This window comes from Petaurus breviceps, unplaced genomic scaffold (genome assembly GCF_028583685.1).
Source record: "Petaurus breviceps papuanus isolate PSGF00001 unplaced genomic scaffold, PetGlider_PUasm1.0 91133, whole genome shotgun sequence".
NCBI lineage: Eukaryota > Metazoa > Chordata > Mammalia > Diprotodontia > Petauridae > Petaurus > Petaurus breviceps.
This window is the reverse complement of record NW_027187419.1, coordinates 99,545,304-99,572,359: the sequence shown is the minus strand read 5'-3', so window position 1 is coordinate 99,572,359 and position 27,056 is coordinate 99,545,304. Positions and strand designations below refer to the sequence as shown.

The following is a 27,056-nucleotide window of genomic DNA, read 5'->3' as shown; positions in this document are numbered from 1 at the left end:
TGGGAAAAAAATGCTTGACATTTGAAAAAAAAAAGAAATTTAATTAAAAAACTGAAAGCTTAGAGAATTCAATAATAAGAAAGTCCGGCACCAATCAATCCTGCTTCCTACTCTGTGGCTTCATCCCAATATCCAAGTCTTACAGCCAGCTAAGCCGTACAATGGATAGAATACCCACAGGTCAGGAAGACCTCAGTTCAAATGTGACTTAAACACTTACTAGCTGTGTGACCATAGGCAAGTCACTTAACTTCTTTCTGCCTCAGTTTCTTCATCTGTAAAATGGGAAAAATGATTATCTCCAGGGTTGTTGTGAAGATAAAATGAGATAATTATAAAAAGCTTAGCATAGTACACTGCAGAGAGTAGGCACTTAATAAATGTTTGCTATCTATCTATCTATCTATCTATCTATCTATCTATCTATCTATCTATCTATCTAATCTGCCTACCTACCTATCTACCGGTCTTACTCTGATGATATGGTCTATCTAATTCCATGCCTCCTAATTCCTGATTTTAGCTACAGCCTGTTTGAAAACTCTTACATGGTCCTGGTAGGACTCTTCCCCTTCAGGTTAGCTCTCTGTCCTTTGTTCCTGATCTCAATCCTGTCCTTACCTAGTGTCTGGCAGGCAAGTCCATTTCCCCTCTAGGATAATGTTGTGGCTCCTGACCCCTGAAGCCAGCTCTGAAATCCCCATAAGAGGGAACAATATATGGTCAGATGGATCTCACCCTGCCTGGCTTCTGATAGAGGAAGTCCCCTGAGGAACAAGTGGGAACCAGTACAGATATCAAGGGATCAGAATTCAAGTCAGGATGCAGCAGCAAATTATATAGCAAGAGGACAAAGTGGGAGGAGCAGAGAATAAGAAATCAGGATCTGAGATAAAAGATCCAGGTTGAAATACAGGAACTAGGCCCTAGAAGCAAGAAATGAATAACTCATATCAATGTGACGGTGAGGATAGCCTGTCTCTATACGTTCATTAGGAAAGGTAAGTAAACTCTGCTGCACTGGCCCAAACATCTGGGGTGGCTTCCCTACTAAAAGATTATACATAGTCCTTTCTCTGACCATGTTATCTTAGGACCAAGGTGGAAGGTAAGTCATCAAGTGATTTTCACTCAAGGAGTAATGGGCCCTGAGGGAATTTCTTCCCCACTAGTTTTAACCACTTCATAAAATTTAGAATATAGCACCCGGAGTTTGGGGGTGGTAGTAGGGCTGGTCAGATCACACCTGTATTACAGTGTCCTCTGTGAGCTACCACAGTTTAAGAACAAAAATAACAAGCTGGGGCTTGGTGAGCAGAGGAGTCCAAGGATTCCAAGCCATGTCATTAGAAGTTTCTGAGGTTGTTAAACCTGGAGAAGAGAAAGCTAGGAGGAAGCAAGACATTGCCTTCAAATATCTGAAAGGGTGTTGTGCGGGAAAGTGAGCGGCCTTCGTCTGTGTGGTTCCGGATGCAAGAACCAGAACCATGTAGTGGAAGGTATAAAGGGACATATTTTGGCTGTGTTTCAGGAAGACCTTCCAAACAATTAAAGATCTTAACATGGAATGGACTGTGAGCTAGTATCATTGGCAATGCAGATATTGAGTTTTGGTCTGTCACAGAGGGGATCACTGCATAAGAGGACCAGATGACTTCTGAGGTCCCTTCAGTCTTTGAGATTTTAACATTGTCTTTGCGGAAATTGAAGACAAGTTTAGAGAGTACTGTGGGTCGGAACGATGGGGGCAGTAGAATGAAGGAGAAGCACACAAGAGGCTCCTCTCATTCTACTGTCTTGGCCAAACCAGAGTTGACCACCTTCCCCAGTTTTCCCTAGCAGGGTAGTTTCTTCTAGGTAAGTAAGAGCTACTGATAATGTGTGCTTTTCTGACAAAATGTAGCTAGGCATACAGCATCATGGCAACTCACAGATAAAATTTCTTGAGTTCAATTTCTATGAAATTATTGGCCTGGCTGCTCTGAATTGCTAATGAAATAGTGCAGGAGCTGTGAGTGATCTTGTCACTAAGTATGGTCATCGAGCATTTGTAGGAAGATACAAAGGTACAAGGAGCAACTAGGTGACAAAGTGGATAGATTGCCAGGCCTGGAGTCAGGAAGACCTGAGTTCAAATCCAGTCTCAGATATTTACTGGCTGTGTGAGTCACATTTGCCTCAGTTTCCTCATTTGTGAAATGAGTGAGAGAAGAAAATGGCAAAAAATTCCAGTATCTTTGACATGAAAACCCCAAATGGTGTCACAATGGGACAAATGGAAAAATGACAAAGCAACAACAACAACAAGGGTACAAACCAGTCCTGGAAAACCAAATGCCTTTGGGGGAGGCACCCTACCCTCTTAGTCTGAAATCCCTCATGGATTTGCACTGGACTCTAGGCTTGGGAGCCTGCATCCTGAAACAGAAGGCATACACTGATGGAATGAAAGCAAACTGAAATAGATATCTTTTCTGTGCTAACAATGCAGAAAGGACATGGGTGGCCATTTTAATGATGTCATAGGGGAGTACACTTTACAAGCCTACATGGCTTGTGGAATATAGTCATTATTCTTCATAGTAATTGCCTACCGAATGAAAATGTAGCTTAGGTGCTGAGTGCATCATTGATGCAAACCCTATCTGAAAACCTTGATCCTTTTCCCCATCTTTTCCCAGAAATTTTTTGAACACTGCATCCATATTGAGAAGATAACCATCAGCAGGGAGGTAATTCCTCCCAAAAGAACTTGACTTTCCTGCCACATTTCATGATCCTCCCATAGAACTGGCTTAGAACAATTTCTAGATAATAGTTATTACCTCTTCTCTAGACAATACCTTGTCTTGAGAACTGGCAGAAACTATTTTACCGTTTTAAATAACCTTCTCTATTGATCTGTTGGAATTGTATCATATTTTTAAAATATCCACTCTGCAGTACAGCTGCAATTACCATGTGTCATTAAAGGGGTTTACTTTGACCTTCAATGGCTGAAATACATTTTAGCATTTCATCGTTCAACTTAGATTAGGAAAGAGCAGAAAAGGAGCAGGGACAAAAAAAGAAAATTCATGTGATTTTCTTGCTAAAGGAAAAGCATTTGAAGAAGGTATTTGGGTCATAAATTTTCAAAGAGGTAAGCTAATGTTAATTACTTAGACATTTTAGCCAGACATGTTAGGGGAAAAACTGTCAAAATGTTGACAAAAGAGTCACTAGCCATTTAAGGATGGTCAAGTGAATTCATCAAAGGCATTAAAAAAGGCATCTGTGCTATATGGTCAACTGTCCACTGATTTCTATAGTTCCTGAGCCCATCTTTGAATATTTCAAAAGATCTGAGATTAGTAAGGACATAGGTATTCCCTCCACTAATATAGTTAGTAATCCCTCCATACCTTAGAGGATGTTCAGTATAGTTGATGTGGCCCCCCAAAAAATCCTTGCCAGGTGGCCACCTTCCAGTTATGTGGTTCTCTAAACTTAGCTTGGCTGGTCTTTGGGTAGATGACAGGCAAGGTCTACTTGCCAGGCCCATGTTGGAAGACTTCCCAACTTAGTAGGACCTGTCAGAACTTACACTCCATTGGCATACACTTTTAGAAGCTGGGGTCACCTTCAGATCACAAGAAGATATAAAATTATTTCTTTGAGTAGTTGAATTTAGTAAACTCATATTTTTGGAGGCAGCTAGGTGGTTCAGTGGATAGAGCACTGGGTCTGGAGTCAAAAAGACCCGATTTCAAATCTGTCCTCGGACACTTACTGGCTGTGTGACCCTGGGCAAGTCAGTTAACCTCTGTTTGCCTTAATCCACTAGAAAAGGAAATGGTAAACTACTCTAATATCTTTGCCATGTCAGGATGGTCCATGGCATTATGAAAAGTTGGACATGACTGAACAGAAAAAACTCATATTTAGCTTTATAATAAAATAGTTATTTTTAAGTGTAACTGATGCTTTGAATAGGCAGCATGTACCATGATTTTTAAAAGTTATTAATCACTATAGTACAATTTTTGTCTTTTATATAAATTACATGATGAATCACAAAGGAATAGATTTAAAGATGACAAGGTGAACAAAGGGAGAATTTTGTTTGGGATAGGCATTGAAATAACAATGGACCTTCAACTTGAATTTCATGTGTCTGAATATCATGCCTCATAACTCACATGGTTAAACCTTGTTGTGTCAACCATTACCCACAGATGGGGCAGTTTAAAGCTCTTTTCATTTTCCATTTTCCAGATCAATGTCATCATTCAGGATATATGCCACTGAAGACTTGAGTATTTAGACATTTTTTTTAATCTAATGCCAGTTTAAAATAGCAAATTTAATTGATAGAAACTTGTCTTCTACAACCGGGAAGTATTTTGACTCACAGCACTTTACACTTTTGAAACACAAATCAATACACAATTTCAAAATGGCCTTAGGGTGTTGTGGATGGTAGTAGTTTGGTCTTGAAGTACAACAAAACATCTTAAGCTTGAGTAACCTGCATTCCATCTTGATGTCAAACAGGACTTTCTTTTTTAAATCATAACCTTTCCAGCTAAATTCATTTTTCTGAGTCTCCTTTATCATGAACATAAACTCTGAGAATCTCAACAAGAATTAAGCCCATCAGATAACCCAAATGATTGTTTCCAATATACATTAGTGAATGTTGTAACCCTTGTTCTGGAGGCACAGAATTATTGTGGTATTGATAGAAAAGGAAAATGCTCCATTGGCTACAAGCCCTACCCAGAAAAGGAGTCTAACTTGTGATTTTTCTGAGTGGTAGAACAGAGATGTCAAACATCTCCCAAATCTGATCAAATATAACTGAGAAATATTTAACAAATTTTTAGAAAATAGAACATAGATAATGTTATAATACATAGTTTTGTGAGTCAATATATAGCTCACAGGGATCCTTAATGTACAGTTTAATAGACCCATTTCTATAAATTTGACACAACTGATACAGAGGATAAATGTACAAAGAAGAAACATAGGGATCATTGCTGGATGGCCATGGAGGTAATAATAAGTATGAATAGGTTTTGGGTAAAAAGTAACAGTCAGTTAAACAATCAGATATTCCACAATCATTTAATTCAATCAAACAACTGATTGAGTTTTTTTTCTTCCAAAAGTTTTGGAATGTATAGTAAGAACCTAAGGCAGAGGGATCGCCAACCTTAATGGCTTTGATTATCAGTGGGAAAACGAATCAAGATTATTCTAGAGAGAAAGAAAAGTTGTTTAATTACCCTCTCCGAAGATCTGGACATTTCCCCATAGTTTCAACTTAAATAAGTTCTAGAGTCTTGTCAATGAGTTTCATTAATTCAATTCAATTCAAAAAGTGTTTATTGAGTGGTAATGATACTAATGATAGCTAACATCTATACAGCCTTTTAAAGTTTGCAAACTGCTTTATACCTGTTATCTTTGGATTTCATAACAACCATGTCAGATAGATACCACCTACAAATATTATTATCCCCATTTTACAGATGAGGAAAATTATGGTGAGAGCCTAAGTAACTTGCCCAGAGTCACAGAGCTAAGGATGGCCTACTATATAGCCAGCACTGAAAGGATACTGACTATACATTGAGAGGATCTGGGGTCAAATTCCATTTCTGCTATTTATTAGCTATGTGACCTTGGATAAATAACTTAACCTCTCTAGGTCTCAGCTTCTTCTTCTATATAATGAGAGGGTTGACCTAGATGACTTTTTGAGATCCCAGCTCTGGATCTAAAGAGTTAACATATATGAAGTGTTGTGCAAACTTTAAAATGCTATGTAAATGCTAGCTATTATTATTAATTATGATTATATCTATGACTCTATGACTCTAATCATGTGCCCAAGGGATTTTACAGCAGAAAATTCCCCTAGCAACCTTTGCCAAGTTATAATAAATTAAAAGGGATTAATCTCTAAAAACACAAATGAATGGTAAAAATGTATCAGTATTGCTTATTAGAAAAGAAGAAAAAGATATAGGACTTACATATTGGTGTTAGCAGTTGATGTCAGCCACTCACCAGCTAAACCAATAATATCCAGTCCAGTAGAGAGTTGGTTGAAAAATCGAGGATGACCTAGTGAGACAAGAATAACATATGTATCACTTTTGGCCTAGCTGTTCACACAGTCACAGGAACATGAGGACTTTGGTGTCTGCATACAGGGCCGATGGGCTCAGAGTGCAGACTGAAGCATATTTTCTTTTCTTCCTTCTTTTTTCAGACATAGCTAACATGGGAATTTGTTTTGCATGACCATGCATATTTGTAATAGACTTTTTCCCCCTTGCTTTCTGGTCAGGTGGAGGAGGGGGGGGGGAGGGAGGGAGAAAATTTGGAACTGAAAATAAAATCAAAAAGTAATTTTTAAAAAAGCACACAAGGATTGTCAAATGAGGTCATACCCATGATCCATCATGAACAGTAATACCAAAAGGCATACAATGAAAGGGCATAGTTGTCCCCTCTGAAATCAAGCTGAAAGCTTAGAGATATCCCACAAAACAGCTTGAAAACTGGGGCAGTTTTAAAATAAAACAGAGACTGCTGCATTATAAAGTCAATCACTCTGTTTCTTGTGACTGGTGATTTTGGTTTGCAAATTTTTCTCATGTTTAATTTCCCAGTTCGAAATAAGATGAAATACCCTTGAGAACTTTTAACTACTTCTTCAATTTCAACAGAGTATGACCTCTCTCAAAGCCCCTTGGATCAAAGTGAGATTCAGTGAGTCAGCTTTGGACTAGTCTAGTCCCTCCTGTGACTTATTCAGAAGGTGAACCCCCTTAGAGAGAGAGAATGGTGCTGTGACCTGGGGAAAAACCTTGACTCTGCCGCTTCCACCATGTTAAATTACTTTGGACCAGTTAATCAGACTCTCTGTGTCTTATGAAGCTAAGTTATTTCTGTCAAAAACTAAATCAAGATGACAAATGCCTGATTTTATTCAACTTTTCACTCAAGTTAGCCTATGTTCAGGTCCTGTGTAGACAGAACCAAAGTATCCTTCTTCTGGAAAATGAAAATAATAGTAATGGGGACAAATAATGAAGACAATAATAAAAGTTCAATGACTTAAGTATTGTTGTGAATAGTAATGTTTATTTTAACAGAGTAATATTTATTTTAACAAAGTCCTTTGTTCTCATAATACCTTTATTAATATGCCTGATACTAAAGCTCTTCAGTGCAGTCATTGCTCTGGTCAATTTTGCATTCATAGGGAGGAGGAGAAGAGTGGTAGCAAAGATATTAAAGTTGATGAAATTATGAAATGAATGTAATCAGTCCCCAAGAATCTGTTTTACTGAATTCCACAGCAGCAAGCACCAATCTGTTCTTCTGTCTTTCATTCAGTCACCAAGCCTTCCCTAAGTCAATTATTTTCTATTTATGCTGTATATACCTTGTTTTGTTTCCATGTTGTCCCTCCTTTGTATTGTAAGCTCCTTGAGGGCAAGGATTGTTTTTGCTTTTTTTTTTTTGTATCCCTAGCTTTCAACACAGTGCTCAGCTGGTACCCTTGGACAGTGCATAGAGAGCTGACCTCAGAAAGAAGTTCTGGGTTTGAGTGCCTGTTCTGGCGCATACTTAATTGTGTGTGCGTAGGAAAGTCATTTCACTTCTCAGGTCTCCAGGCAACCCTCCGACTATAACCTTAGGAGAAGGTATAATTCTGCACGAGTAGTAGAAGGTTTTCACTAGTAGGTAACTCCCTGTACCCACAAAATTACAGGTCCAGTTTAAAAAAATACAAATTTGTTCTACAACGGAAAATAGTATAAATGTAAAATGACATACTTAAATGTCTGGGCTGATTCTACTGTGATATAGACATATCCTTGAACATGTCACTCACTCATTTAGACACACACCTAGTCATCTGGGCTCACCCTGAAAACATTTCTTAAATCATAACCTCTTGTACCCAATAGTCTCCAGGAGAAAAACCTGGAAATTCATGTGATGTATAAAGATTTTAATAAAGAAATTCATGTAATTAACTAGTTATCACTGCAGGACCAAATTCTAAAAGTTCATTAGACAACTCTAGATTGTCTAGGGCAAATGTCCTATGGATTGTAGAGAGAATTCTCACTCAAGAATCCCCACCCATCAGGTGATCCTCTGCCTATCCAAGTACAAAATCATAATTAGATAATTAAGAATAGTAAAAGGTATACCCCTTTGAAAAATTACCAGTCACCATTTGTATCAAAGTGGATGAGCAAATTAACTGAATTTAAAGTGTATCCCTTTAGAAATTTTTCAGTGGCTAATGTGGAAATTTGTCTGGTCGTACATGACTGTAATAGGTTTTGTCTCTTTCTTTCTTTCTTTCTTTCTTTCTTTCTTTCTTTCTTTCTTTCTTTCTTTCTTTCCTTCCTTCCTTCCTTCTTTCTTTCTTTCTTTCTTTCTTTCTTTCTTTCTTTCTTTCTTTCTTTCTTTCTTTCTTTCTTTCTTTCTTTCTTTCTTTCTTTCTTTCTTTCTTTCCTTCCTTTCCTTCCTTCCTTCCTTCCTTCCTTCCTTCCTTCCTTCCTTCCTTCCTTCCTTCCTTCCTTCCTTCCTTCCTTCCTTCCTTCTTTTTGCTTTTTGGAGGGGGGAGGTAGGGCAATTGGGGTTAAGTGACTTGCCCAAGGTCACATGGCCAGTTTTTGTGTTAAGTGTCTGAGGCCGGATTTGAACTCAGGTCCTCCAGACTCCAGGGCCAGTGCTCTATTCACTGTGCCACCTATCCTCCCCCTGGTTTTGTTTTTCTTACCTTCTCATTGAGGGAGTGGTTAGTGGGGGGGGGGGAGAGAATTTGGAATTGGGGAAAAAAAGGAATAAAAATCTCTATTTGAAAATAAATTTAGATTAAATTTTTTAAAAAGAAAATTTTCAGAATCAGTTAACATGGAATAAAAAGCCAAATAAATGAAAAACTCTGAGTGGCCAAGAAGCCACACTTCAATCAATTTTAAAAGAGGGGTGGAGGGTGGGGAAGGAGGGAAGAAAGAACACATAAATTAAACCACTAGTTATTTTTAAACCTCAATTTACCTTTACTAGAGTTTCTATCATAAGTAACTGTGGTGGCCCCTGCCTGTAGTCCCTGCTGCTGGGGAGAGGGAGACTGGTTGATCACTTGAATTCAGGAGTTCTTAGCTGTGATTGGACTAAAGCTTATGGGGTGTCCACACCAAGTCCATCACCAGTATGGTGAACCCCACATTGTGGAGAACTACCAAGCTGCCTACGGAGTGAGCAAACTGGCCTTGGTCAGAAAAACAAAATTAGTCAAAGCTTCTGTGCTGGTCATCAGGGAAGTTAGGCTTGGTAGAGGGTGCTATACTTCCACCCTGGGCTAGAGAGACCCAGTCTTTACCCCTCCCTGAAAGATTGAACATTTTCTTGTTTTTAGCGAAGGTGAGATGTGGTAGAAATCCTACTGAACAGTGAAATGGCCCAAAACCAGGCAGCAGAAGGAAGAAGAAGTCAAAAGAAGTCTACCATGCTAGAAGACATTGAAACAATGAACCGATGGTTCTTCTGGCATGAGGAGTAGTATCTCAAGAAAGGCCGCTGTGATCAAGTGAAGAACTTGGGGACTGAGAGAAGACTATTCTCTGAAGCTTTTGAATGCCTCAGGTAAACTGGAAAGGCCAGAGAGGCCTGCAAGAAAGGTTGTACCGACCAAGCTGTCTTAGTTAACCAGAGGTGGCAATTAGGAATTGAGGAAGTGCTGCTGACAACCTTGGGCAACTCTCCAAATTTTGCCTCCTCTTCCTCCCAGCACCTGGAATGTGAATCTTTAGGGAAACACATATAAGCAAAACCTCTCCTTTTTGGCACTCTAGATGAATTCAGCTAACCAGATAGTGCCAGGAAATTTAACTTCAATTCACAACAAAAACAACAATTTACACAATTACACTGGAAAGATTTAAGAATTCTGATGAATGCAAAGATCAGCTATGATTCCAAGTGACAGGTGAGGAGAAAACATACTACCCACCTCCTAATAGAGAGGATATGGACTAGAGATGCTGAACGAAGCATGTGCTTTTTGGGCTTGGCCAATGTAGGGGCTTCTTTAACTTGACTATTCATTTCATCATGAGAGTTTTGTTTCGTTTATCTTTTTCAATGAAGGAAAGGGAGATGAGAGAGAGAAAGTGAGAGAGTGGATTCTTGCTCATTGAAAATAATAAAATTTATTTAAAAAAAAATGTACTCTTCCCTTAGTGAGAGACTCACAAATACCTAGCCATACATAGCCAGATGTGCATTTTGTTTCCCCTTACTCTGGAGGGATGCAGATTTCTCCTCCATATGCTCTATGAGCTACAAGACCATGGACTTTTGATCTGAGCTGTCTGGGTTGTGCTCACAAAGAACCACAATAATTAGCCAATACCTCTGACTTCTACATTGTTTTTGGAATCACCTTCTGGGTTGCTTCCAGGGGACCTTTAGCTTGAAGGAGAGATTTTTGGCTGAGAGTTCACAGATGTTTTGCAGGGATAATAAGGAGGCTTGAAGAGTTTGATTTCACAAATTGGGTGAGAGAAAAAAATAAACAGGAGTCTGAATCCTACCCAGTGACAGGAACAAGGAGAGGAGGAGTTAATAGAAATAGGGATGAAACCACAGAGAAAAGAGGAACAAGAAGAATCAGTCTCCTATCTGTTTAATGCACTGCATAGCACCAAGTATAAGTATATGCTTAACTTGCTACCTGATTTTTGAGAGATGATAGTCTTAAGAGGCAGAACAAGATACGCATTTTTAGATGCACACAATGTAGGAAATTTGTCTGCTTGGTATATGTTTTTCTTTTCCTTTATCTCCATTGGAGGATGAGTGGAAGGGGGGGGGATAGACTTAGGTTAAGAGAAGAAAAAAGAAGAGAAGAAAAGAGGAAAGAAAAGAATAATTATTGAAACATGCTTTTCTTTAAAGGAAAGAAAAGATGAGAAGAAAGGCCAGGGGGCAGCCAGGGCACAGTAAATAGAGCACTGGCCCTGGAGTCAGGAGGACCTGAATTCAAATCTGGCCTCAGACACTTAACACTTACTAGCCATGTGACCTTGGGCAAGTCACTCATCCCTAATTGTCATGCCCTCCCCCCTTCAAAAAAAAAAAAGAAGGCCAGAAAGAAGATCATATAAATAGGATAGTTTTGAAAGCAACAAATTGATTTTAACATATACTTAAAAATAAAAGTAAGCTGTACAAAATAGAGACCTGAGGTTTCATATACCATATTCTTTTTCCTTTCCACTATGTATATGAAAACAATCATTCTGTTTAAATAAATTCAGAATAAAAATTAAAATTAATTAAAAATATAAATAAATACTTAAGATGTGTGTGTATTGTTGCTGTTGTTTTTTAAACAGTGATGACCTGACCAGAATCAGTTGATTTCCCTGAGCAGACCAGGAAAAAATTCTTGATACCAGACAGAACCTCCAAAAGGAATTTACTAGCTTCCCATGATTCTTTTTGGAGCAGGGAAGGCACTTAACCCCAATTGCATCATAAGTGACTTGCCCAAGGTCACATGGCTAGTAAGTGTTAAGTGTCTGAGGTCATATTTGAATTCAGATCCTCCTCACTCCAAGGCTGGTGCTCTGTTCACTGCGCCACCTAGCGGCCCCCCTCCCCATGATTCTGAAATTTTGTATCATTCCCATAGGCTACCTGGCATGGGGCTGATTGTCCACTGAGGTAGCTTGACCTTACCAGTCCTTCTTTAGAGCTATGTGTACATTTGGGGCTAGGGGGAGGGAGTGAGGAAGAGACTAAGGTGTGGAGTCTAGAGTTTAATCTCCATGTAGCTGCCTGCCTGGGACTCTACCTGTTCGAACTCCGTACTTCAGAGTATCTCTGCAGTCCACGAGGATCTGCTCCAAGGACTCAGGGTGGTCAGATAGCTCTAGGTTGAAGCCCTCCATTCCCTCTAGCAACTGGTGTGGGTGGTGGAAGTCCAGCACCTTGGTTGATCTGTCAAATGTCTTCCGAACATAGTTGAGGAGGATATCCACCACCTCCAAAAGGAACTGTACAGTTTGCTCTTCCCCATTCTTGGCTGGAAGCAGGTCTGAGAGGTGAAAGATAGCAAAGAGTTAACACCTAATATCTGGATGCCTCATGCCTGGGAACCAACAATATCTTTCCTATTCCTTCCTGTCTGTACCACTGTCCCCAAATTCCAGTCCTAAGGCTGGTCCTATGACATGCACCATCAACCCTCAGCTAGGGAGCTCAGTGAGTAGAGTGCTACATGGAGTTAAGAAAAACTGAGCTAAAATCCTGCCTCATATACTTAGTAACTGTGTTTCACTGGGCAAGTCACTCAACATCCTTGAGTCTCAGTCTCCTTATTGTAAAATCATGGTGTTGCACTTAATGACCTCCAAGGCCTTTTCCACCTCTGGATTCATGATCTTATTATTCCCCCTACACACACACACACACACACACACACACACACACACACACACTCATACACACATACACACACACACTCACAATCTAAACATCTGGAGATGGTTAGCCTGAAAGGGAAAAGGAGAAGAGAAAATGTGGGTGGGTAGGGCATATGTTAATTTTATTTTTTTTGCTTTTTGGAGGGAAATTGGGGTTAAGTGACTTGCCCAAGGTCACATGGCTAGTTTTTTTTGCTAAGTGTCTGATGCCAGATTTGAACTCAGGTCCTCCTGAATTCAAGGCCAGTGCTCTACTCACTTATGATAATTATCTTAAAATCTTTGAAAGGCTGAAATATAGAAGAAGGAATAGATCTTTTCTATGAGAAGCTAGGTGGCTCAATGGATAGAACATTGGGCCTGGACTCAGGAAGACTCATCTTCCTGATTTCAAATTAGGCCTCTGACACTTCCTAACTGTGTGACCCTGGGCAAGTCACTTAACCTTATTTGCCCCAGTTTCCTCATGGGTAAAATGAGCTGGAGAAGGAATTGGCAAACCATTCTAGTATCTTTGCCAAGAAAATTCCAAATGGGGTCACAAAGAATCAGACGTGACTATCTCAAAAAATATCCAGAAGGCAGAACTAGAACCAAAGGGCAGAACTTATAACTTATAACTATAAGGAATCTCAGTTCAATTTATGTATGGGGACAGAGATATTACATCTCCAAAACCCATTTGGGGACTCTGCCAAAGAAATGCCACATGAAATATGTGGATATTTGAGACCATAACAGCCACTTGTATTGCAAGAATAAAGCTAAGGGGACTTAGGAACTTTGATTGACACAACAACCAATCATGACACCAGAGGACTCCTGACAAAACTCGGTGCAGAGACATATTTGGGGGTGGGGGGTGGGAAGAGGTTTGAAGACATGAACAATGCAAGAATTTGTTTTGCTTGACTGTACATATTTCTTACAGGGACTTTTTCTTTTTTTCCTTAGGGGGAGGGAGAAGGACAAAGTGGAAAGGAAGCAGGAGGGAGAGAAATAAGATTTTTGTTGATAAAAAATATTAATTTTTTTCTAAAGAGCAAAGCTAAAGGAAGAAACTAAAGTCCTAGAATTGAGAGCTACATGGAACCTCGAAAGCCTTCTGGTCTACTCCCTTATTTTATAGAGGAAATTAAAACCCAGAAAGGCCAAGTGAGTTACATAAGATCACATAGGTAGCAAGCATCAGAGGCAGGGTTTGTATTGTTTTGTCTTTTAATTTATTTCTTATTAATAAAAATAAGTTTTATCTCCTCATCTTCCCTATCCCCAGTAACAAAGAAAAATAAATATGGACAGTCAAGCAAAACCGATTCCTGAAATGGTCCTGTCCAAAATATTTGTCTTGACTCCAGATGGCATTTGTCTGTCAAGAGGTTGATGGCATGATTCTCCATCAGTCCTGTGAGCTAGGGGTGTGATTTGAACTAGGTTCTCTGCCTTCCATCATTGAACTCTAGTCTCCTGGCCCACATTACCACCTTTGCCCGTTGGCAGCAAAAACAACCCAAACCACAGAGTTGTGCTCTATTTTCTGGCTAGTGCAAGACCTCACAAGCTTTCTGCCTCCCTACATTAGAAGGAATTTTCCAACAATTACTGGTGTTTAATAAGGGAGTGAACTGCTTCATCATCAGAGGTATTTGAGCAGAAATTCTTGGCAGGTCTGCTATAGAATGGGTCCCTCAACTGATTAAGAGGCTGGATTAGATGAGGTCCCTTCCAATTCTGAGATTTTAGCTTCTAAAGGTATCCTTGGAAGATGAGGTTTCTACAATAAATTGGGGGTGGGATTGACATTCTCAGTTGGCTTCCAAAATAAGTAGGATTTGGGGAGTCAGGAGGAGTATTCTCCCTGTCCCTGAGATATAAGGAAAACAGTTTTAATGAATGAGGCTTTGAGGAGATGAATTGCCCTGGTGTCCCCTCTTCTTCCCTCCCCCAGGCACCAGTACTATCAAATCCATGAACAAGCACACAAAAACAACTCCTTAGAGGGAAGGGAAGGATGGAGGAACCAAGTACATTACCTCTGGCAAACAGGTTGGAGAAGTCAGTCTCAGTTCGGCGGAACCGTGCCTCCCGCTCACTGTTTTCACATGATATCAGATTCTTTGAGGACTGCCTCTCCTTGAAGGCACTCACGATTCGACTCTTCTCCTCCAGGCTGTTGGTCCTTTGCAAGAAGCCTATGTTAATGTAAGAAAAAGTGGTCAAGGACTCCCCCTCAGGCTAACAGTCAGCTGCAGGGTCCAAACGCAAGCTGTCCAAATAGATTTCTTTCTCTTACAGTCAGTTTAGCTGAGTCTCTGCACACACACACACACACACACACACACACATATACACACATGACTTCTCTGCCTCCAGCAGGGAGGAAACAACACAAAGTGATGTTGGTGGCACAGATCCAGTCATGCTCAGAGAGAAGGAAAAAACAACCCCAAACCCCAACAATAAATGAAGCCTATTCCCATCTCTGAAAGTGACAGTAAGCTCTGAATTAAGTCAACTAGACATATTCCACTCCAGTAACCAGCCCTAGGAATAGGGTTTTAGGGAATGGATGGGATCATTGTCACTGCAAGCAGCCATGGGGTTTATGGGCTCTGTAGGCAAAGAAAGGGAGGGGGTCAGGATGGGCAATGAAGGGAATTCTGGAAGCTGCTCTTCCCCTCCCCCACCCCTGAAGTCTACAGACAGGAGATTTGATCAAAATTTTTCTGACTCAGACTTGAAATGTTCCTCCTATGCCTCTCTCCTTTCTCTTTGTTTCCCACCATTGAGGAGGAAGAGATTCTAGGAAATGGAGCCAGGTGAAATCTCAAATAACTAAGGAAACAAAGGTTTGGGTTTCTAAGCATATGGATTTATTAAACAATTAGTGTCAATTGCATAAAAAAAACCAGGACCAGTCCTCCTTAACTTGGCACTGGACCCTAAAAACAGGGGAAACCGATTTTTGTACATGAAAAGAAAACAATTCACAGGATACAAGATTAGGTCATTTGATTTCTAATTGGAAGAAAGATTAGGAGTTTTCTAAGTTGGGAGGGAGAGAACAAATAGGTGCAATTCTCTGAAATTGGGAAAAGAGGTGTCCCACTCCCCACCAAAAGTATGTATTCAATTAAAGGAACAAGGAAACAGTAACTGATTGACCAGTACAGGGCTACTTTTTAGATAAGATAAATGTATTGCTTGAGATGTATAATTGTGAGAAAACTCCTTGCATCAGTTTTGGTATCTGACTGGGTTTCTGGTCAGCATAACATAGGCCAGGGGTGGGGAACCTGCGACTTTGAGGTCACATTCATGACAAAATCCAAACTTCATAGAACAAATTCCCTTAATAAAAAGATTCATTCTGTGAAGTTTGAATTCAGTCAAAGGGTTGCACTTTCCTCACTCCTAACCTAGACTTTTAGTCAAGGGTATCTAAGCAACAAGGAGAGGTAGTCCAACTTCTTAGCCATGCAAGGCTAGGTTCAAACAATGCAATAAAGTTTTCTCACAAGTTCCATAATTGAATAAAGTTTTCTTTTTTTTTTTTTTAAAGCAATTGGGGTTAAATAACTTGCTCAAGGTTACACGGCCAGTTATTTCTGGGTGTGGTGCTAAGTATCTGAGCCCGGATTTGATCCAGGTCATCCCAACACTGGAGCCAGTGCTCTTACTCGCTGAGCCACCTGGCCGCCCCTAAGCAATTGGGGTTAAGTAACTTGCTCAAGGTTACACGGCCAGGTGTTTCTGGGTGGGTGCTAAGTGTCTGAGCCTGGGATTCGATCTCCAGATCTTCTCAACACTGGAGCTGGTGCTCTTACTCGCTGTGCTACCTGGCCGCCCCAAAGTTTTCTCACAAGACAGAAATTGGACTAAACCCATAATTGAATAGAAAGCAAACTGAGTTAGATCCTGAATTGAGTTACAAGATGGAGTGAGTGTGGTTAAATCAATTTCCACAATCTCCTCAGAGGTCCCTGTGTCCTGAATAATGTCCCACAAATGAAGACAAACATCTTCTGCAGCTGGGGTGATAGTGTTTAGAGGGAATAACAATTTCCCTGTAGGGATGGCTTTAATACAGTTGATTTCAGGAATAAGATCCCCTTCAAGAAGCCAGCAAAGCTATACCAGAACTATCTAAATACCAGTTAATTCAAAGGACATTCCATTTCATAGATACTCTCTAGCCCAGCCATCCTGGATGTCTCCTTACCTTCAAAATTCTCTAAGCCCCTCAGGATTTCCTTCTCAAGTCCTTACTGTGATGTATATCTTAGGATTCTAAGTCTCCTAGTTATTTAGAATACTACATTTTGAGTAAGAAGTCTTAGGATAAGTGTGATCTCTGCCACTTACTAGCAATATGACTGTGAGCAAGCTATAGGATCAAATGTTCTAGAAAGAATCTTCAAGATGATCTAGTTCAAGCCTCTAATTTTATACAGCAGGAAACTGAAGCCCTGAAAAGAGAAGTGACTTGCCTAAGATCACTCACAGAGTATGTAGCAAAGCTAGGGTTTGGACCCCAGGTCCTCTGAATCCAAATCTGGTATTCTTCTCACTGCATCACACTGCCACCTTTCACTTTACCTCTCTGGGTCTCAGAATCCTCATATGGAAAATGGGAATAACAGTAAGGAAAGGAACTGGGTACCTGTGATTTCATCAGGGAGAGAACTTCATCTACCAAGAGATCAGTTCCTTCTCTTCAACTTAGAGTTTTAACAAGTTCCCTGGAGCACTGAGGATTTAAATGATTTACCAAAGGTTATAATTTACCAGAGGTTATAACTCTCTACCCACTATGCTATTTGACCCCTCCACTATAAAGCTTTTTGCTATTTGCCTTGTAGGATTGTTTTGAGGTTTAAATAAGGAAATATATGTAAAGCGCCTTGTAACCAGAGTGTCCTGGATCTAAAAAGTGCTGAAGTGCTGTAAATTATTCTTCTTATCAACATTTTAAGGTACTCCGGGAAACGCAATAGTCAGCAAGGAGACTTAAAAGTCTTTAAGAGGAACAAGTGCATCTGTGGATTCAAGGCTGACTTTCCCAGAACTCAAGTGCAATTGTAATGAGAACTGGAAGAGGATAGGGGACAGAAACTAGGGAGGTATATCCATTACGAGCCTTGATTCTCACATAGTCTCTGGTCATTGCTTTGGATCCCTCTTGTCCTATACCTATTGAGCTGAAATTTGTCTCCCTGTGTCTTTGACTCATTAGGTAGGTCTAGGTCTGCACTCTGGAACTACACAGAATAAATCTTTACAAGATGCCATCGTATAGAAAGCTTGATAGGTGGGGCATAGCAGTGTTTGGATCATGATTGGTTCATTCCTCTACCAGGCATTAAACTTCCCCCAGTCTTCTCCTGTCCTCTGACAGGAGACATTTATCTTGGAGACCTGAGGGAGTTGAATGAACTCAGTTTTTGTTTTTTTGCTTTTTGGAGGGGGGAGGGCAGGGCATTTGGTGTTAAGTGACTTGCCCAAGGTCACACAGCTAGTAAGTGTTAAGTGTCTGAGGCCAGATTTGAACTCAGGTCCTCCCTGACTTCAGGTCTGGTGCTCTGTTCACTGTACCACCCTGAACTCAGTTTTACCAGCATCTGAAAGGACCTGACATTTTCTCCAGAGGTAAATGGATAGTAGATGGGACATAGGATTACCTAGTGTAATGTGAATGTAAATTTTAAAGATCTTCCCTGCCCCTAGGCTAAAGTGCACCAGAAGCCTGGGGAGGGAGGCTTGTTTTTCAGTAGATACTTTTTGATTGGCCAGTGAGTCAATAAGGTTGTTACATTCTCTGAGCCAGGAGAAGGCTATATAAGCCCTGATGTGTAGCTTTGTTTTGGGACTCACTTTGAGAAGTGTTCTGTGATTTGATCTGAGTTCTGGGAAGCCGTTGTTGAGAGTCCCCCGGCTTTGAAAAACCCAGAATGTGGAAACCCAGATGTTGACTGGGTATGGATGTAATGGTTGGACAGTTTGGAAATCTGTCTACTTGATGTTTCTGTCTTGATAATTATGCCTGTATACTTTGAGATTCAGGGTGCTGACCTTTTCTCCTGAATAAGGTAAACGATATATGTCTGACTGATTAAAGTAAGCTTGTTAACCCATTTTGAGTTGCTTTCCTTTAGCAAAGCAGATCCAAGAACCTGTGGTAGCTGCAAACCCTGAGGACGCTTGGGGTGCTTGCTGCTACACCTAGATAGGTCATGAAGTTGCCTAGATGACCTTCTATCTCTGGGAAACTGAGAGATGGAAAACAAGGTCCTGAGTGATAGTCAATCTCTACCCCCACCTTGGGGGCGAGGGTGGTGGACCTGGGGACAAAAGTGAAGCTCAGTTTGGTTTTCAGCAGTTGTGCTATTTCCTTTTACTGCCCCTGCCACCCTCCACTAATTCAAAGAACCTAATCGATATATTTGGTTTCCAGAAATACCACTATCACCAGCCTGAACCTGTCTCATTCTGATGGCTTTGCTCCCAGGGGTTCCAGAGGCAGAAGTGGAGGAGGAAAAGGTGTACAAGAGACCTATGACTTTCATTCTCTTGTAAGTGTGTGGCACTGAGCCCACTTTTTCATAGTTATAGGTATCCTTATAAAAAAGAATGAGTTAGTCTGGCTTTTTCCTAATTGCATGCTATGACTGCTATTGATGTATTTAGTCACTTTGAGTCATAGATTTACAGTTAGAATGGGTCTTAAAGATAACATTCTCCCCATTTTACATAAGAGGAAATTGAAACCCAGAAAGGTTAAGTGACATCCAACATTACAAAGCTAGGAGGTGACAGAACAGGGATTTCAGCCCAAGTCTCCTGATTCTTAGTCCAATGCTCTTTCCATTGTACTGTATACATGTTACATACATGATAGGCTCCTTTTTGGGTATTTGTATCCCTGCCTGGAGGCTTGCTATCTGAGTAGACTGGATGTCTAATCTCCCTAGGACCAAACCCATAACTGATGGGTCTGGCATTGGAGGAGGGTGACCCAGCAGAGTCCTAGAGATGAGTCTCCCTGGAAGCTTTGAGGGAATTAAGGGGAGAGAAAGAGGAAGGAAGAGGACTTTGGGGCCAAGAGGTGAAGACACCTCTTCTTGAGAGTAAAGTTAGCAGAAGATGGGAAAGCCAGCCACCCAATCCTTCCACTTGAAGCCTATTTCCAGTGCTCCATTGGATTAATCTCCCAAATTCAGTCCTATGTCCAGCTTAGGCTAGGGCAGCTGGACACCCACGAGATGGCTCTGGGTGACAGGGCAGCTAGGGATAGCATCCTGGCCTACAATGACCTGAGGAGTTGAGATAGACTCCTAAGTCAGGAAGAAAAAGGTCAAGAATGAGGGAGGGGACTGGGTTAGGAAGTGAAAGAAAATGGGTTGCTTGAGAGAGCATTTGGCAGCCAAAGGGGTGAAATGACACAATCTTGAAGGCAAACACTTGAGAGGGAGTGCTGTAGTGTGGCACTGGATTTGAATGCAGAGAATCTGGGTTTAAATCTGAACTATATTGCGTACTATCTTTGTGACCCTGGATAAGTCACATAAACTCCCTGAGCCTGTTTCTTCATCCCTAAAGTAAGAGGTTTCAATCAGTTTAGAGGGCAAATGAATGCAAATATTCACAAATGTTTGTCAAACGAATGAGAGAATGTTGGAAGCATCTGTACCCTCCGTGGATTTAAATGTCCAATTATCTTCGGATCTGGAATTTCATCAGCATAACGAATTGTGTTGGAACTCTCTCTACTAATGCAGACGGCAAATCCTTCTAGTCACTTAATTTCTAAGCGGGTAAGTCCTGAGGAGTTGTCCTAGGGATAGAGGTTCGTTGGCTTGCTCAGAGTCATACTACTATTCAATTGTTAGGAGTAAGATTTTAGCCCTGATCTTCTTGCCCCCAAACTCTCCCGGAAACCAAGGCTACTTCTGTGGGAACTTCCCCTTCTTCAATTTGATAAACGAAATACAAAATCTAAAAATTATTTAAAATACGAATACTAGTCTTTTCTTTGCTATCAGACTAACTTAATTATCTCTTTCCTTCCTCCCTCTCTTCCTATTCCAACCAACTATCTTAAATTCAATGGCTATTTTCGAAAGGTAATTTTCCTTTTACACATACACCGTCCTCTCCCCCTCCCATACTGGAGGCACTCGCTCCCACAAGCTCGGGAGCAAGCACACACACACCACACACACACACACACACACACACACACACACACACACACACACACACACACACACACACCCCCAGCGCTGGGCTCTGTGACTCTTCTATGCTTTTTTGTGCTATCTCGAAATTACAAGAGCTTCTGAGGGATAGGAAATCAAATGAATCCCCAGGACAAGGATCTCTAAGCGCGGCACGCTTCAGCCAGACTCGTCCGCTAAAGTCCTGGACCTCCCGCAGAGAAGGGAGGGAGGACTTAATTGCAGTAATGGACTCCTGTGTTCTCCAACTGCGCTTGTCCAGCGTGCCCCGAGCACCGCCCCTCTCCCCATCAGCTAACCAGGGATCAGAGGGTGTCTGGTGTTTCTCTTAGACACCTTATCTAAGCAGGCTCAGTTTCCGTCATGTTTCTATTACTACAGATGATTCTGTACCCCAGGACTTTTTTCTTTCTTTCTTTTAAAGAAATTGCTTTAAGCTATCACCTTCCCACCGTGCTAGGCTGGCCCTGGCGAGTCTGTCGGGATGGTCATAGGCTCCCACTCGAAAGCTGGGCAGAAGTGAATGCTGTGCAATCAGTGACACGGCTAAAGGGGATGGGCTGGAGTCTAATCCAATTTGTTTTCCTCCTGCTTTCCCTGTTACATAGTGAATCTGACCCTCTGAGGAGGGGAAAAAGCAACCCTTTGGACACTGATTTGATTTGGTAAAGATAATTCACAAGTATTTGGAGCTTTAAGGCTCACAAAGTGCTTTGCTAGTGAAAGTGGGCTTCTCTTCCCCTCCACTCCCTCCTCTGGCTATTCCCTACGTCCACTGAGTCTCCCCCACCCCCATTTCCCTTACTTCGAGGGCGGGGGCCAGAGCTCCGGGCTGGCGGGCGGCCGTGCGTTACTCGATCAGTTCTGCTTGCCGGGCTGCATTAAAATGACAGCAGAGACGTCGGGCGCTTCAGTCGCCGAAGGGACCCTAGGCGTAACGGCCCATTAAACTCAGATTGGGGGGAGGGGGCTATTTATAGAACAAAGCAACTAGCTCTTCGAGTTTCCTCTCCTCCGAGCCTCTGCCACCTCTCCCTATTCGCCATGCTCCAACACCCAGACCGAGTTGGGGGGGGGGGGGCAAGTATGTAAGATTGACGAGAATTAAAAATTGTAGGCTACCTGACCGCCTCTCCTATAATCTTAAATCTTTACGAATCTAGTCAGAAGAGAACTGAGGGTGCGGGGGTGGTGAAGGGGGTAGAGGCTCAACCCACGCTATTCTTAAACATCACCAGTGGACTGATTTAAAATTGATTTGACGTTTGTGTATGTGTGTGTGTGTGTGTGTGTGTGTGTGTGTGTGTGTGGTCTTATCTATCCCCTTCCCGAGCATCTCCCTCTGTGTCAAACGCCTTCACCCAAGGGAGAAGAAGCAACTTAAACCTTCTTGCCCCTCTAAGATATGAAAAAAGGGGTCCGAAGATTATCGGGGAAGTCTGATTACTTACTACTGTGCATTTTGGTCATCGGCAGTAGGGTGGAAGGAAGGGAGAAGGTTTGGAAATACAGAATGAAGATCTGAATGTTCCAGGTGCCTATTACTGGTTGGGTTCTGGTTCTACAACCAAAAAAGAAAGGCCAAGGCAGCCGCTTGTTATCTCCAAATGGATCTCTAGCTGTAATGCCGTCATCCGCTGTCTGGCTGTTTCCTAGCTGTCCATTTCGTGCCTGCCGGGGAGCAGGACAGGCAATGCTGCTATCTCACCCACCCAGCCCTCCGATGAATTGCTCTTTAATAAATCTCTAGTTAACCTTTTCCCTCCTTTACCCCTGCGGAGATCCTTATTTTCCGACCCGATAAGGTTTGAGAATTTTAGACGGCTAAACGTAGCAGAGAGAAGAAAAAAACATCTCGCTCCTCGGCTGGAGCTGCTAATCGTCTTCCCTTCGAACAAAATCTCTTACTGTTCTTTTAGATTTCACTTATTTCAAATAGTCACCACAAGATTCTTCAAATAACCTCTCTGTCCCTGTTCATTTCTACCAATCCCCTCACCTCTTGGAAGCTTCCCCTCCTCTGTTCAATAATTCCACAGCTCCTTCCATCTCAGAGGCAGACAGAACGAGATTGGTTCTGTCTCCCACCCTGCAAAGCTTTACCAAATAGGCTCTCTATGCACAACGCTTTTTTTTGGTAGCCTCAACCCTGCCCACTCCCACAACAGAGATTTCCTCGCTCCCAGCCCTTTTTCTCTATCATCTTCTAGGACACGCGTCCCTTTCACAGATAACTCCTCCCTCTGGCCACAGAAGAGTGGAAAACCATCTATTCCTCCTTGGTCCCTGATAGAAGAAGAAAGAAGAGCAGAACATGAAATTTTAGGCAAAAGGGTGCGCTGAATGTTTTGATTACCCTTACGACGGCCTGCCTATTGCCAAACCAGTTAAATACTGCTCAGGGGAAACAGCTCTTGAGCAGTTGGTTGCCTCCAGAAACTAGAGCCCCGGGAGCCGTCTTTCTTCCTGAGCACGCAGGCTATACTGGTTCCTTGAGGCAGGTTTCGCAGGTGGACCGCTGTCTACAGGCAGAATGAGAGCGAAGCCCCGGGGTGCGACCTTGCTGTACTGGCGCCCTTGGGCCAGCAGAAGGCGCAGAGGGCTCACTGAAAACCTTGGAGAGAGTCCCAGTTCTAAACATAAAGTCCTGTGTAGCTAATGTTTCTGATCCTAAGCAATGAGGTGGATGGCAGCTTGGGGTTTTTCAAAGAGAGAAAAGAAGATTCAAAACAGTCGAGTTCCCCTTACGCCTAAAGCCCTATTAAAAATAAACCACTGTCCATAGAATAAAGTTGGGGGTCAAGGTTTATGGTTTTCTCTTCCATATCTAGCTCTGATGCATATCTTTTCTCTTACCGCATATCTTGAGTCCCAGTTTTCTCGTGCATCCATGGGCCACCCCGCACCAGGTGTCATAAGCTAGAAAGAAAGATAAAAATCATTCACTAGGATACAGAAACAAACTTCGGAGTCAATTTTGGGAGGTAAGAAGGATTGGGGCTGGGATCCTTGGAGTGGAGAAGACAGAAGAGGTTTCTTTCTTTGGATTTGGAAGGAGATATAGCTTTAAAAACACCCATTCAATCCAACTCCCCTTCCAAGATTTACTACAGAAGGAAACAAAAGTCGTGGATGGCATCCAAATCTATCCCCTAATCTTTCTTCTAGCCAGGCTTGGACTTCCTTTGCCATCTCCAGGAAATGCCTTATGGAAATAAAATGAAGGTTAAAAAACCCAACAACTCAGAAAGGAATCTGCATTCCAAACTAACTGTGGGCTACTGATCCTTGGGCAGGAACAATGGTGGTGGTGGGGGGGAGCAAGTAGAGAAAACCAGAGCAGCCTAGAAGCCCTTTGTTTCAGTCCAGCAGATGTGAAAAGGCCCTCACATCAGTCCAGCAAAGGAACAAAAAGGCATCTGGGACCTAAACATCTCATAATTTCCTGGCAGGTCTCCAGCAGAGTGGCAGCTTAAAATAAACTGGCATGAAATGGGGTCGCAGAAGAGTTCAGGAATTAATTGGGTGAAAAATAGTATTTGACTAGATGATAGGGCTTGCATGACTGCCCTTCAGCTGGACTGAGGAGTCAGAAACACATTAGTGTGCCTCAGATCCCTTTCCCCATTTTCCCACTTTCCAACCTTCTTCCTCATTAACCCACCTGCCTCCAATCCTCATCCCCATTTTCCTGGACCAGGTTTCATTGTGTATTTGCTCCAGAGTATAGTCTATGGAAAAGGGGTGGGTAGGTGGAAGAGGGTAGGAAGGTAAAGAAAAGGAATTCCAGTGGGGTTTAGGTTGGGGACACTTTAATCTCACTGATGTCAGCATGTTGTGGAATGTTTTAAGGTTCCTTTATCTTGCCTTGTGTCTACCCCAGCCTCAGCCTTGTTTTCAAGTAGAAGGGGAATCAGGGAACCAAACCTTGTAAGCATTTTGTTTAGTGCTCATGGAGCTCCAGTTTATGTCTCCAAATTTCTTTCATTTTCATGCATTCCTAGTTCCTCAACCAGTGTGTATTAATGTTGTCAGAGATAATGGGGACAGTAATCATTGCCAGATGACCCAAAAGGGCAAAGGAAAAGGTGAGAAAGAAGGAAATGGCATTCATTATTGATATACACTCCGAGAGACAAGATTATAGTGAAGAACAAGCAGAAGTGGGAGGAATGCTTTAAGTGTTTCTGTTTGGCAAGTCTCTTTGCCCTAGGGTCAAATGGAGTAACATACTTTAAGGAAAGGAGGACAAGAATGAAAGGAGATGGAAAGAACTTCTTTTGGAGACCGAAAAGTCAAGATCTGGAGAATCAAGGAATAATTGTGGTCACTATAGGCTTTTGGTAGTAGTGGGAGAAAATGGGCTTGGTGGGGGTGGGATGGGCTGAGGGACAGAAAAGGAATACATTGCCTGCCCCTTCCCCCCCCCATGTCCCTGCCAGGGATAAACAAACAAACAAACAAAAGGCCCTTTCATTGAAAGCTGGGTAATTAGAGATAGAGGGAGATGGCAGTCTGTAACTGGAATACTGGCTCGGGTTTGTGAAAGTGACAGACTACGATCCTATTATCACTTTGTGTGTCCCCTGGAAGAGGGAATTGCAGTCTGTGCTATGCCAGGATGAAACTGTGGGTGTGTAGGGCATGGGTTGGATTGGGGATCAGCCTCAAAGCAGGACAAACAAGGAAAAAAACCAAACACCTCTGCCTGTTTCTGCCGATTCTTTAGGCATCTTCAGAGATTTGGCCCTCGGTTTTAATATCTTTTTGCCTTGGCCTTGAATGCTCAGAAAATCTCTTTGTGGAAATATGGGCTAGTACGACCGAACAACAAAAATTGCAAGGGCTTAAACCCAAACTCAACAAGCACCAAAAAAAAAAATTTGAGAGGAATCCTGGGAAGGTATAGGAGGAGGAAGAAAGAAACTAGTCTAGGAAATAAAAGAGCATGGAACGAGGAAAAAAAGGGGGAAGGCATGACGGGAGGTAGAGATTGTCCTGAATAAATAGACTATAAGCGGGAAAACTGAATCTAGCAGCAAAGAAGATAGTAATGAAGAGTAAAAATAAACAAATCTTGAAGCAAAAAGACAAAAGCCACCTTCCTGCATTCCTCCCGTTCCCCGCCCCCCTCCTCCCAATCCATTGGCCCAGAGCCGTGGCACTGGAGCGCTGGAGCGGGGAGATGAGCCTGCCCGCCCGACAGGGAGGGCTCTTCTCTTTGTTATGAGAGTAATTATATATCAAGTTGGGGGGGGGGTAAGGATGGAGGGGGGAGAGAAGGGAATCGGATGGAAAGGGATAACTGGGCTGGGGGCATTTAAATAGCTATCTTTATCCTCCAGACCCCAGGAAAATTAATCCTATTTTAAACCACAATGGGATTGAAGGGGGACGGGGGCGGGGCGAAGAGGTTAAGGTGAACCTCGAACAGGGATAGGGGAGGGGTGTGTTTGGAAACAATCCTCTTTTGGTTGGATTGCTGCCCTTTCATTAGGGTTTTTGTTTTCCGTCCTCCTCCTTTTTCCAGAATAGCCATCCTTTAGACAGATTTCTGTCCCTCTCAATGAGAAGTACTTGGGCAGGTTTCTCTGAATCTGTCCCAGAAAGACCATTCTCTACCAGTCCCCGCCCTTGCAAGCTCCTCATTTAATTCGTTCATAATGATTACACCCTCTGTTCCTATTGAAAAAAAAAAAAAAAACCCAACGCTAATTGATTGTCTGAATTGTCAAGGCAGAACTACAACTGATTTTTTCCACCTTCCCCATCCCTTGCGTTCCCCTCACACTTCAATAGCTCGATGCAAATTTGGGGCAATTAGGGATACAGGGTTTTCGAAAAGCTGCAATTAAAGCCCAAATTTCCGCTGATTATAGACCTCCTAACGAAGAGCTAGAGGGGTGGGGAGGACGGCTGGGGGAAGGGGAGGGAGGCCAGCTCCTGGCTCAACGAATTCTAGAGACAGAAATGTTCTTGATTTCCCTTAGGGACTCCCAGCTTTTCTCACCTTTTTTTCCTAGACCCAGATACTTTTATGTCAAAATAAATCACACAATAAAACAAACCGCTTGCCCCGATCTTCCAGACTCCAGAACCGTAAATCTATATGGATATCCACACATTCCTATCTGAGACCTCTCTCTCTCTCTCTCTCTCTCTCTCTCTCTCCCCTTCCAACCCAGGGCCAGACTCCAACCCCCCCAACCGGCGCCCTACAAGTAAGTCCTGTCTTCCTGAAATTCTTGGCCGGGGATAGACATGAGAGAGAGAGAGAGAGAGAGAGAGAGAGAGAGAGAGA

At 42.1% G+C, this 27,056-nt stretch overlaps 1 protein-coding gene across 2 annotated transcripts in view; it reads right to left on the bottom strand.

Moving 5' to 3' along the window:
* Nucleotides 1-27,056, bottom strand: part of GAD1 (glutamate decarboxylase 1) — a 55,524-nt gene that overhangs the window by 28,086 nt on the left and 382 nt on the right. For both annotated transcript variants that reach the window (XM_069080677.1, XM_069080678.1), the window contains exons 2-5: nucleotides 23,612-23,674; nucleotides 14,552-14,710; nucleotides 11,888-12,130; nucleotides 6,027-6,117 (exon numbers count right to left, since the gene is read on the bottom strand). In XM_069080677.1, coding sequence (XP_068936778.1) covers nucleotides 6,027-6,117; nucleotides 11,888-12,130; nucleotides 14,552-14,710; nucleotides 23,612-23,674 — 556 coding nt within the window. The remainder of the gene's footprint in view (nucleotides 1-6,026; nucleotides 6,118-11,887; nucleotides 12,131-14,551; nucleotides 14,711-23,611; nucleotides 23,675-27,056) is intronic.